Source organism: Mercenaria mercenaria, chromosome 10, assembly GCF_021730395.1.
Source record: "Mercenaria mercenaria strain notata chromosome 10, MADL_Memer_1, whole genome shotgun sequence".
Lineage (NCBI taxonomy): Eukaryota > Metazoa > Mollusca > Bivalvia > Venerida > Veneridae > Mercenaria > Mercenaria mercenaria.
The window spans coordinates 36,373,560-36,386,393 of NC_069370.1; the positions used below are offsets into that span (position 1 = coordinate 36,373,560).

The 12,834-nt window shown below is 36.2% G+C and overlaps 1 protein-coding gene across 1 annotated transcript; it reads right to left on the reverse strand.

Annotated features, from left to right (window-relative positions):
- Window positions 1–19: 19 nt before the first annotated feature.
- On the reverse strand, window positions 20–12,316 carry LOC123559373 (nucleolar GTP-binding protein 2-like). The gene is made up of 2 exons (XM_045351106.2): window positions 12,164–12,316; window positions 20–2,709 (listed from the first exon to the last, which is right to left on the reverse strand). Exon 2 carries the CDS (start codon window positions 2,700–2,702, stop codon window positions 285–287), a length of 2,418 nt encoding a protein of 805 aa, XP_045207041.2. The 5' UTR covers window positions 2,703–2,709; window positions 12,164–12,316; the 3' UTR covers window positions 20–284.
- Between the last annotated feature and the right edge of the window lie 518 nt (window positions 12,317–12,834).

The window sequence follows — 12,834 nt, forward strand, 5'->3', positions numbered from 1 at the left end:
TTATATAAAAACTACAGTATGACAATACAATCATATTTAATAACAACTTTCCATTTATAACATTTTCCCCTAAAATTCTAATAATTTCATTAACAATTAATCCCAGTATAGCCATTCTTATATGGAATTATCAATTTAAAAAGATGGATTACTATCACAAGATTGTCTTATTAAATGCATAATTTTTATGCATACAGTTTCAACAGGTTATTTTACCCAACTGTTTAAAATCAAACATTTATTATAATCAATAAAACCATGCCATCTAAAAGTCTATTCCACTCCTATTTCCTAGAACTCCTATTTTTCACATTTGCAGAATCGTAGAAATGTACCCCAATCTTCTTCTGTTTCATTTCTCTCTCCATCCTTCTCCTCTTCTTGCTGCTAAGCTTTGGTTCTGCAGGTTCTTCCTCTTCTAAATGACGTTTCTTCTTTCCTTTCTTGCTAGGTTTACTATTTTTACCTTGTGTTATCTGCTTTGGTAACTTCACTTGTTTACCATACACTGACTTATCACTAATGCCTGCTACTGACTGTGGTTCCATCTCTACACAAGTAACATCTGCTGTGTCCTTTACAGAAAATACAGTCAAAGAATGCTTTCCTTGCTCCATATAGCTCTCCATAGGTTTACCTTCACTGGTGTATGTATCTGAAGTACTTTCCTCTGTATCTACTGCAGCAGTGAACTTTCCAAGACTATCTGTTTCTTCAACATCAACAACTAATACCGGACTATTTTTTGCAGACTCCTTAACTTTAGATTTCTTTTTCTTCTGATTGATTTCTTTTTTCAGGTTACCTTTCTTTTCAATTTTACTTCCCTGAACTGATTTGTGTCCTTTCTTTTTATCACGTTTCTTTTTCTTCAATTCTTTTCTCAATTCTAAGTCACTTTTCAAATCTATTTTTATTTTTGCTTTTCCATTTTTGTCTGCTTTGTCTTCATCACTGTCTGAAATAACTATGGTATCATTTACACTATTATCTTCTGTTCCCTCTTCTTCATGACTTTCGTTCAAAGCATTTTCATTACTGTCTTCAGCATCACTTACATCCTCATCATCTTCATCTCCATCTGATTCTGCTTCAGAATCATCCTGACAATTTCCATAATCTAACTGTTTCACATCATCACCACTGAATTTTGGCTCAACCCTTATCTTCTTATAATCTTGATGAACCACTGGAACCTTTTTAGTTTTAACAGCTGCTTTATCTCCTGTTTCATCTTCCTTTACAACTTCTCCTTTTGCTTCACCTTCTGCAGTCTGGCTCTCTTCTTTCTCTTCATTTTCTGATCCAGGGGGTCTTACGAAGTATGGAATACTACCTCTCTGAAAATCATTAAGGATCATCTTAGCTGATGTGCTCAAATCTGGATCCCCTCCTTTCAACAATTTTCCAGACCTCTTTGCAAACTTGGTTAGGAAATCTTCATGATCTGTCCAGCTTGATATACCATATGTCTTGTAGATATATTCTTTCTTCACTCTTTTAAGCATAGCTTCTATATAATCTTCAGGTGTCTTGATATTTTCAACACGTACAACTCCCTTGAGGACACATTCTGTTGGTGTTGACCCTGTTGGATAAACTACACCTGGACAATCCACTAGGTATATTCGTTTCATCAATGTTATGTACTGCCACACCTTGGTCTCTCCAGCTATGGGGGCAACCTTGCAGACTTTCTTAGCTCTCAGAGTGTTAATGACTGAGCTTTTCCCAACATTCGGATACCCAACAAACCCTACAGTAATTTGTCTCTTATCCGTGTGAAGTTTGGAAAACTGTCGCAGTAAGTTGATCAACGCTCCTTTACCGAAGGGATTCATCATACTGGCATGGAATGCTAATGTTGGATGAGCTGCTGAGAGAATGGCAACCCATTTCTGTGTGACCCAAACTGGAACCAAATCCACCTTGTTTAGTACAAATATAATGTGCTTATGAGGCTTTTCTTTCTTCAGGAATTCTTCAACCTGGTAGCAGCGCGTACCTTGAGGATCTCTTGCATCCAGGACATTGATAAGAATGTCAGAAGAATCGATGACTTTGTGGAGTTCATTCCAGACTCTCTTGGACTGTCCAGCTTTAAATACCATCTCTTTACACTCATCTCTGAAGTCTGGCTCTTCTCTGGCTAGATCTCTGTCTTGTTCAGATTTATAGGTGTCACAAGCTTCTTTTGCCTGTTCAACCAATGCTTCCATATCGGTTACTTTCAGACTGGGGCGTTTCCTTGTTTTCTTCTTCCCAAATGTGGATTCAAATGATTCAGTATCTAAAACGTGCACTCGAGCCGTTTTTGCTGTTTCATTCAGTAATGAGATGGGTAGTTTGGTCTGACGCATGACAAATTTATAAGGATCTTTCTTAACCTTAGTCATCTCCTCCTGAAAGGTCTGAAGTGCATTCTGCGAGATGACCCTTGTGTTACCAAACCATTTCCTATTTGGTTCTACCCGTGCTACTGTTCCCGACTGCAGCCATGACTGGTATGGAGCTGGTGTCAAGATTTTCCCCTTCTTGTCCCTCTTTGCTTTGAAATTTTTGTACATTTTTAATCTCTTTACAGTAGCCTTGTCTCTCATGTTGGAATCTCCAGTTTTTGGCCTATCAGGGTTCATGCTGTGACCACCTTTATTGACCCCATCTGTAATCTTTTTCTTCCTAGCTGCTTTTGCCTTTGCCATCTTTAACCTGTAAGTAAAGCAGAAAATCTAAAAGAACGTAACATGCACCATGCACAACTAAAGTTGGTACTGATCACTTGTGTGAAGTTTCATTAAATTGTGTGCAAGGGTTCGGAAGATTAAGCGCGCACAAGATTGCATATGCAGACTGTATGTACATAGTATGTTAACAAGAAACAAAGTCCCATAACTCTGCAATTTTTGTTGTTGAAAGAACCTAACATGCCCCATGCACAACTACTGTAGTTACTGATCACTTGTGTGAAGTTTCATTAAATTGTGTCAAGGGGATGAGGAGAGATTGTGCGCATAAGTTTGTGTCTATGTATATAGTATAGTAACAAAAAACAAAGTCCTGTAACTCTGCAATTTGTTTTTCTGAAAGAACCTAACATGCCCCATGCACAACTACTGTTGTTACTGATCACTTGTGTGAAGTCTCATTAAATTGTGTAAAGGGGAGAGATGGTGACCCTGTGCACAAGATTGTGTCTAAGGACAGACAGACAGATGGACGAACAGACAGACAGACAGACAACCTGAAACCAGTATACCCCCCTTACAACTTTGTTGTTGGGTGGTACAGTAATAATAATAATAACGAATTTATTTTGAGAGTCTTAACATTTGGATGTGCCCAATCTTCCATGTGGGCCTCATGACATTTAACAATATTATAATACATTGTATTTACAAGTGTACATCATAAAATATTCTACTACATGAATGACAAATAAACATGCAATTATTTTAGGAAAACACAAATATTGAATTTACAAGAATTCAACATCCACCAGAAAACTTCCAGGACAGGTAGAGTTTCTTAAAGGAAATTGATGATTCTGAAGTTCGAATTTGAAGGGGAATTTCATTCCAAATTTTGGGTCCTGAATAAGATAAGGATTTCCTGAAGAATTCCAGATTAGATTTTGGAACATTTAAGAGTTTATTGTTAAAGGACCGTATGGACTTATTTTGAGAGTATGTAAACTTTGCGTTTCGATAATCAGGGCTCAACCCATTTAAAGATTTATACATCAAAATTGCTTTTTTGTAGTCAATTCGGTCATGGAATTTCATCCAGTTTAGCTCCTTGAATAGATCCTCTGATGGTGCATCGAATGGTTGATCCAGGATAATACATGCATCACATTGTATATAAATAAAATACGCAGTGGTTGGTTGTTTATTAACTTTTTAAAAAACTGGAACAAACTTTTTTACACTTTCCAAATGTAAAACTAGAAATTATATTGAAATCTAAAGAAATAGTCCACTTTTTAAATACTTTTTATATAAAGGGAGGTTGTTACAAAATTTCAGGAAAAGTAATAAAATATACCATCAAAGTACCAGTTTTCAAACCCCTAAGGAATTTGGGGAAATTACTTAATGAATTTTACAGGACATGATAAAATTGTTACCAAGTAAAGTGATGACTTGGACATTTAAATATAATGAATTAATTAATAAAGCAATACATCTTTAGAAATAAATGACAAATTTCAAACACATGCATTTTCAACATGCTAGCGACCAATTCAATAACCTGTTTTCAAACCACCTGCAAAAATGCATGTAATAATTGTTTAAATGATGTAACAGCCTTCTATGTTTCTGAACTTTTTAAGTAAACTAAAAGGCAGATTTTGATATTCATCACTTTTTATAGTTAATTGTCATTTTCAAAGCCAGATAAAATATGAACGACAGGAAAATTAAGAATAAAGTCTATAAACTATTATCTTTAAGTGGTACTTTCATTAGGCCAAGTATGCAAACATTTTTGTTTGTTTGTTTGTTTGTTTTGGGTTTAACGCCGTTTTTCAACAGTATTTCAGTCATGTAACGGCGGGCAGTTAACCTAACCAGTGTTCCTGGGTTCTGTACCAGTACAAACCTGTTCTCCGCAAGTAACTGCCAACTTCCCCACATGAATTATCAGAGGTGGAGGACTAATGATTTCAGACACAATGTCGTTTATCAAATAGTCACGGAGAACATACGCCCCGCCCGAGGATCGAACTCGCGACCCCGCGATCCGTAGACCAACGCTCTTACCTACTGAGCTAAGCGGGCGGGCTGCAAACATTTTAGAAACATATTTTCTCAATTAAAACAAAAGCAAAATGACATTACTATTTACAAGATTTAATTCGAATTGTTTAAGAATGGTAAGAGTCCACTAAACCGAAGTTTAGGTTTGGAAATCGATAAGGACGAACCAGTCCAATACCAATACCAACAAAACGATACAGTATTTTTAAAAATACCAATACCATGCTTTGTAGTACATCACATCAGCAATGATTTGGTAAGTATTAAATACACCTATTTATAATAAGTAGTTTATACAGGAAATTTTGCTGTGATATATAAACATTTTAAGTCTGTTAATGGAATGTTGTATTTTGAAAGAGTAAAAACATAAACACATTTTATAAACTAGAGTTTTACAAAACAAGAGCTCGTCGAACACGAAATGCCCCCCTTGATGCATTTAGTAATTGCACAAGGAACAGAAATTATATGCTCACTGTAAACAAAAGTTCTACTATTTTGGTTTAATCTGACCTTGACCTTTAACCTAACAAGCGATTACAAAGTGATCTTGGTGCCATCCACTGTGCCATTTTTTGAATGTTCAAAATTCCAAGACTAGCTCAAGGTCAAAATCAAGGTCAAATTTCATTTCGGTACAAAATAATGTGTATGTGGTCCAAATTTGAAAGCTGTGGCTTGAGAAATGTGAAAGAAGGTCACTAGATCAATATCAAGGTCAAAGTTCATTTCGGTAGACAGAAATATGCATGTGCTTCAAATCTGGAGGCTGTAGCTTGAGAAATGTGAAAGTAAGTAGTAGGTAAAAATCAATGTCAAATTTCAATTCAGAACACAAAAATATGCATGTGGTCCAAATCTGAAGTCTGTACAATCAGAAATGTGAAAGTAGGTCACTAGGTCAATCTCATGATCAAAGTTCATTTTGGTACACAAAACTATGCATGTGGTCAAAATTTGAAGCCTGTACCTTCAAAAATGTGAAAGTAGGTCACTAGGTCAATTTCAAGGTCAAAATTTTTTTTGGTACACAAAACTATGCATGTGGTCCAAATTCAAAGCCTGTAACTTCAAAAATCTGAAAGTAGGTCACTAGGTCGATGTCAAGGTCAAATTTTTTTTCAGTGCACAAAACTATGTATATGGTCCAAATTTGAAGGCTGTAGCTACAGAAATGTGAAAGTAGGTCACTAGGTCAAGGTCAAGGTCAACTCATGTCAAGGTTCATCTTGCCACTCAAAACCATACACGTGACCAAAACCATGTGACCCCCGGGGCGGGGCCATATTTGACCCTAGGGGGATAATTTGAACAATCTTAGTAGAAGTCCACTAGATGATGTCACATACAAAATATCAAAGCCCTAGGCCCTGTGGTTTTGGACAAGAGGTTTTTCAAAGTTTTTCCCTATATAAGTCTATATAAACCATGTGACCCCCGGGGCGGGGCCATATTAGACCCCAGGGCAATAATTTGAACCATCTTGGTAGAGGACCACTAGATGATGCTTCATACTAAATATCAAAGCCCTAGGCTCTGTGGTTTTAGATAAGAAGATCAGAAACCATTTAAACTGTTCCTGGCCAATGTGACCTTGACCTTTGTCCTAATGACCTCAAAATCAATAGGGGTCATCTGCTGATCATGACCAACCTAACTATCTATTTTCCTGACACTAGGCCCAAGCGTTCTCGAGTTACTGCCCAGAAACCATTTTATTGTTCCTGGTCAATGTGACCTTGACCTTTGACATACTGACCTCAAAATCAATAGGGGTCATCTGCTGGTCATGACCAACCTCCCTATTAACTTTTGTGACCCTAGGCCTATGCGTTCTTAAGTTATCATCCGGAAACCGTTTTACTATTCAGGGTCACTGTGACCTTGACCTTTGACATACAGACCTCAAAATCAATAGGGGTCATCTGCTGGTCATGAACAACCTCCCTATCAACTTTCATGATCCTAGGTCCAAGCGTTCTTGAGTTATCATCCGGAAACTGTTTTACTATTCAGGGTCACTGTGACCTTGACCTTTGACATACAGACCTCAAAATCAATAGGGGTCATCTGCTGGTGATGAGCAACCTCCCTATCAACTTTCATGATCCTAGGCCCAAGCGTTGTTGAGTAATCATCCGGAAACGGATTGGTCTACATTCCGACCGACAGACATCTGCAAAACAATATACCCCACTTCTTTGAAGGGGGGCATAATAAACAAGAGCACCGCCTTGCGGGTGCTGACGCTCATCTGATTTTTTTTAGTGTAATAGAAATATTGTCCTACCCATGATTTTCTAAGTCTAAAAAGGGCCATCATTCTTGCAAAAAGCAGGATAGAGTTATGTTTCTTGATGTACAGTGTCCACTTATGATGGTGAAAAACTGTTGCAAGTTTTAAAGCAATAGCTTTGATAGTTTATGAGAAAAGTTGACTTAAACATAATACTCAACCAAGAAAATGATTTTCTAAGTCCAAAAGGGGCAATAATTATTGCAAAAAGCAGGATGGAGTTATCTTGCTTGCTGTACAGGGTCAGCTTATGATGGTGAACAAGTGTTGCAAGTTTCAAAGCAATAGCTTTGATAGTTTAAGAGAAAAAGTTGACCTAAACATAAAACTTAACCAAGAAATCTGATACTTTCTAAGTCCAAAAGGGGCCATAAATCTTGCAAAAAGCAGGATGGAGTTATGTTTCTTGCTGTACAGGGTCAGCTTATGATGGTGAACAAGTGTTGCAAGTTTTAAAGCAATAGCTTTGATAGTTTAGGATTAAAGCTGACCTAAACATAAAACTTAACCAAGAAAACTGATTTTCTAAGTCCAAAAGGGGCAATAAATCTTGCAAAAAGCAAGATGGAGTTATGTTTCTTGATGTACAGGGTCAGCTTATGATGGTGAACAAGTATTCCAAGTTTCAAAGCAATAGCTTTGATAGTTTAGGAGAAAAGTTGACCTAAACATAAAACTTAACCAAGAAATCTGATATTTTCTAAGTACAAAAGGGGCCATAAATCTTGCAAAAAGCAAGATGGAGTTATGTTTCTTGCTATACAGGGTCAGCTTATGATGGTGAACAAGTATTCCAAGTTTCAAAGCAATAGCTTTGATAGTTTAGGAGAAAAGCTGACCTAAACATAAAACTTAACCAGGCAACGCCGACGCCGACAACCGCTCAAGTGATGACAATAACTCATCATTTTTTTTCAAAAAATCAGATGAGCTAAAAACTATGTCGAGTAGATACGTCGCTTATTATGCAATTTAAATCTAGGATTAGACTGACTGCAGCAATGTTTTTAAAGCTCAGCACTGACTAAAACTGTTATATCAGACACTTTTTAAAAGCTTTCAAAACAACACCTTTAACAAGACGGACTCATTGTCACTCTTGAAAAATCTTCGACCAGGTTGACTAGTAATGTTTTTTGAAGTGCAACACTTTTTCAACACATTTTAAATTGAACATTAACCTTCAAAACACTTGAAACAACCAACAATAACACATTTCTAATGGTATGCAAAAACCAATGACTTGTTTGCGTAGGTTACAGCTTAGTTTCGAAACTTTTTTATGTTAATAATTTCTTTATTACCGTAGATACCCATGTATAATGCGCAGTTTTTTGACCCCCGGGACCACCCCCGAATCGTGGGTGCGCATAATACACAGGTATAGACAATTTTCCAACTTCAAAACAAGTTTGTTACCGATGTTCGCCATTTTGGTAAAGGGAAACTACTCCCCGCGCTTACTGTCTACGCTAAAATCTAAGATTGCCGTTACGTTCCGTAAAAGATCGAATTGTTTATTTTTCTTTCAAACAAAATTAATTTCATATAAATTTAAAAGTGTTTTGACGAAAGAAATGTTTATAAATCACAAAAATTATGTTACTAATTAAAGATCGAGAATTATCTTTAACCGAGATCAAACTGTGAACAACATAATTGACACGAGGTGACACGTTGATTGCCGGTAATTACTGGCTTTATGATCGTGACAAAAAGACTATCACACCTCTTGTTATCAGTTTAAATTGAGAAGCTCATGTCATTTTGAAAGATACCATTCCGAAATATTGAATCAGCTGCTATTTATTTATTCAAAATAGTGAATTAAAAAAGGTAAAACAACAAATATAACAATAATTTACTGGTTTTATTTTCGAGAAAACAAAAATCGATAGTACCGTGAGACCGATGCTGCTCTCCGTTGTGGAGATAAAATTTATTACCGGTGTCGATCACTCTACTTTCGTTTTCCATCCACCTCAAAATTGACCAAATTTTTTTTTTTTTTTTTTTTTTTTTTTCCCAGGATTTTGGACTAAGATCGGGGGTGCGCATTATACACGGGTATCTACGGTAGTTTTGAATACGACAAAGAGCAAAGTGCGACATATATTTCGCAATTAAGTACTGGTTTACATAGTTTAAAATGATGGGAAAACAAGTTTTTCAAAGAATATTTAGCATACGAAACTAATGTCAGGTGAAAGGCTAGCACTCCATGTTAATTCAAGGAATTCAAGGAAGGTAACACAGAGCGGTGTCACAGTAAACAATGTCTATCGCGTTTTTAAGATATTAAATTTTGCTTATTTTCTGCTTTATTTTGCCGTGGATTTGGTTAGAATTTTGTTTTTATTTTTATGGAAATATCCAAATTGGAACCGGTTCTTTTTTAAATGGTATATACGGGTACTTTTTGAAGTGATTATTCGGTACTGTACCGATACCAGGTACCGATGTCCAACTCTACCAGAGTTATTAAGTTCTTTTCAGTCAAGTTGTTCGCAAATTTTACTATATACATATTATAAGCCAAATAATACATTTAAATTAAATTGTACAAATATATTTTTGATTATGTCACATAACTTGTACATGACTTTGAAGAGGAGACAGTAAGATATCAGTGATTTTTTTCAGTTTTGGGGGAAGGGGGTCGGTGCCCTTTGGAGGGGGAAAAATACGACGTAAAACTAAGAAAAGGGGAATTTTCATTTGTGTTGAAATAAACTATAGTTTCAAGTTTATTGATAAATTCAGGGCCCATAAGAGCATGTGACATGACATATAACACAATATAGCATATCAATACCAGATAACCAAATAAATTTTTCAAATGTGGAGGATAAGACATCAATAAGACTACCAAAATTTACAACAGACATTAGGTCCCTTCTTAAACAAGTCGGTGAGTGGCTGTTTTTTTATTTCTCATTTTCTGTCAAATTCTGACATTTGCAGTCACTGTTACATTTGACCTGTCACAATAAAAACAAACTGTAAAAAACAATGTATGCGTTGGACTAGTCCCTTCCCAAAGCATAAAATCAAATCCTGACTGACTAGAATATGGAAAACTCAACACTACCCGGCGAAACAAATAGAATGCAAATCATTTACAGACTAACATTCAACAGCGTTGTTGTGCAGAATTATAAAGCGCTTCAATGATTCTGATTTATCAAGGGAAGTTACTCCAACCGGTGTCGATGTAAACAAAACGCGAGATACCGCGGTGAACTGTTTTCTATATGAAAATAAATAAAATAAACTAGTGAATTATGATTTAATTGATGGGCATTTTTCTTTATTTTCGGAGGGGAATTTTAGGCATCGGAAAGGGGAAATAAACATACTATTTTGAGGGGGGAATGGGGCCGAATTTCGCCGAATATTTTGGTGAAAAAAAACGCTGGATATTGCTTTACATAAAGCAGAAATTATATGCCACGGAATTATGTGAAGCATGTGAAAAGTAATAGTAAAAACCACCATTTTTGCACATCCCGTTGAATTTTATTAAATAGCATAATATATATTTGTTTTTCATGCATTTTTAATTTTGACAACTGTAGCAGGTACCTTATATACCAAGTACCTGCAAGTGCCAGTGACAATATCTTTGTGACCTGAAGGTAAAATAAACAGAGTATAAGTTTAGGGTTTGAAAACAGGTGGGGTTTGAAAATAGGTACGTTGACGATACATTTCCAGTAGGGATCTAGAGAATGTCTCTCAATCCAGAAGTCTCCACCCTATTAACTAAGGCAGTGGCTAGGATTACGGTACCATAATCCTAGCCTCCGATTCTAGGATTATGGAAGTTCCGTATTCCTAGACAACCCTATAAGGATAGGCTAGGATTACGTAAGTATTTAAGAGGCATCAAATATATGTTAGGACATGTGTAAATGATGTTGTTAACTTACTTATTTCACTTAAAATAGCTATTTTTCATGCCTGTCGTATTATTTCGTGTTATCGATCCGTCATTTTGGGTTAGTATAATCTTTAACGATATATTAATGGTGGCGCACGAAAATATCGTGGTGTGGCCCGGATGTACAGTAGTTGGACAATTATTAAACATTGAAAGAATTATTACTATTTTCATTAAGAAGATTTTAACTTCTCTCATTCAAAATCATTCGTCAACAGCGCATATATAATTGTCCACCTATAACTGAACGCTCATGTATAATATCAAGTAGAATGACAACAATATTTCCACGCACCGCCATTAATAAATAATAACTGCAGGCATGAAAAATCGCTATTTTAAGTGAAATAAGTAATTTTATCCTCAATGGGTTGTCTAGGAATACGGAACTTCAGTAATCCTAGAATCAGAGGCTAGGATTACCTATCTATCTATTTATACTGCCACGCCCTCATTCTGAGTATTACATGCAGGTGCGCGTCTGTGTGAGAGATTTAAAAGAAGAAATGTACAGGAGGGTAAAAATAATACTAATGTATTTGTGAAGTGTTGAAAATCAAGATGATTTAAAAGAGGAGTATAAACAGTTAAGAGATGGAAAAAAGAGCATTTTTTCACATTAGATTGTGTGAGAACATTTGGTCACTCCCTGTCTGAATTGTTCCAGGGTAGGGACCTGCACAACCTTGGTTGGAAGAGAGTTCCATAGAACTATAGTAGCTGGGAAGAAAGAGAATTTGTAATAATTTCAGGGTGAAATGATCTGCTTGTAAGACATGGAGTGCATATGTCTAGTGACGCAGGTAGGGGGTATAACATAAGGGGGCATTGGCGCTGCAACTTGGCATGGTACTGTAATCCTAGCCACTGCCATTAACTAATTTAAATAAGCAATGGCTTTTCAAATCAATGTGCATAAATCCCTATAAATTCCATTGCAGTAAGCTGTGTCACAATTTGAACTGTGCCTTGTCAAAAGTAGCAACAACCATACTACCAGTACCTAAAAAGGGTGGTTGCTGCTATCAGAAGTCTGTCCGAATTTGGAGCTCGTTCCGAAAAAGTTGCTACATTGCTAAGGCGTGTATCAATGTTTATCAAAGATGTTTAACACAAACTCATAATAGAAAAGTGAAATTATAATGAAAGTTTTCTGTTTACCTGAATTAGACCGATATATTTGTTGAAGTTCTTCAGAAAATACGACTTTTTTCACATAGGATATTGCACGTGAAGTTTGGCCGACCGCAACTTCTCGGACGGAGTTGGCTTGAATAAATGCCATTTTCCCGTGATTTTCCGGACGAAAATGGAAGTGCGAAATGGCAGAAATGTCAGACTATTGCTCTGTTTTATCCGCACTAAAAAAACGTTTATTCATTTTCAGACCAAGCTCTTAAGTTCTTAAGAAAGAATAATTCACATGGAAAACAAAGTTTGAATCAGAAACGTTTCTATAGTTTAATTCTTCAGTTGTCTTCATCCGAAAGGCTTGGTGGGCTCGATTTTGTACCTGTTACACAGATTTCGCCCGATTCGTTTACGTTTCAGTCAGGCTAGACAGCCCGTTTTTATATAAATCGAGCCCACCTACTGTTCAAATTCTTTAAGATGGAGAGCTATTCAAATGTTGATTTATGCAAATATATAATTATCATTATCTAAATGCCATGCATTGCTAATGCAATACTTTGTAGACCTAGAGTTTCATATTCCTGAATTGTGAGAGTTCATATATCTATCTCTAATTGCAGCCTCACGCTCCTCGCGAGTATCATAGCTATGACACACGTGGATCGTTAGCGAGAATTAAAACGGTCTCACTAAAGAGT

Bases quoted from the DNA above. Each gene is read 5' to 3' on its own strand.
- LOC123559373 (XM_045351106.2), bottom strand. From the start codon at position 2,702: ATGGCAAAGGCAAAAGCAGCTAGGAAGAAAAAGATTACAGATGGGGTC.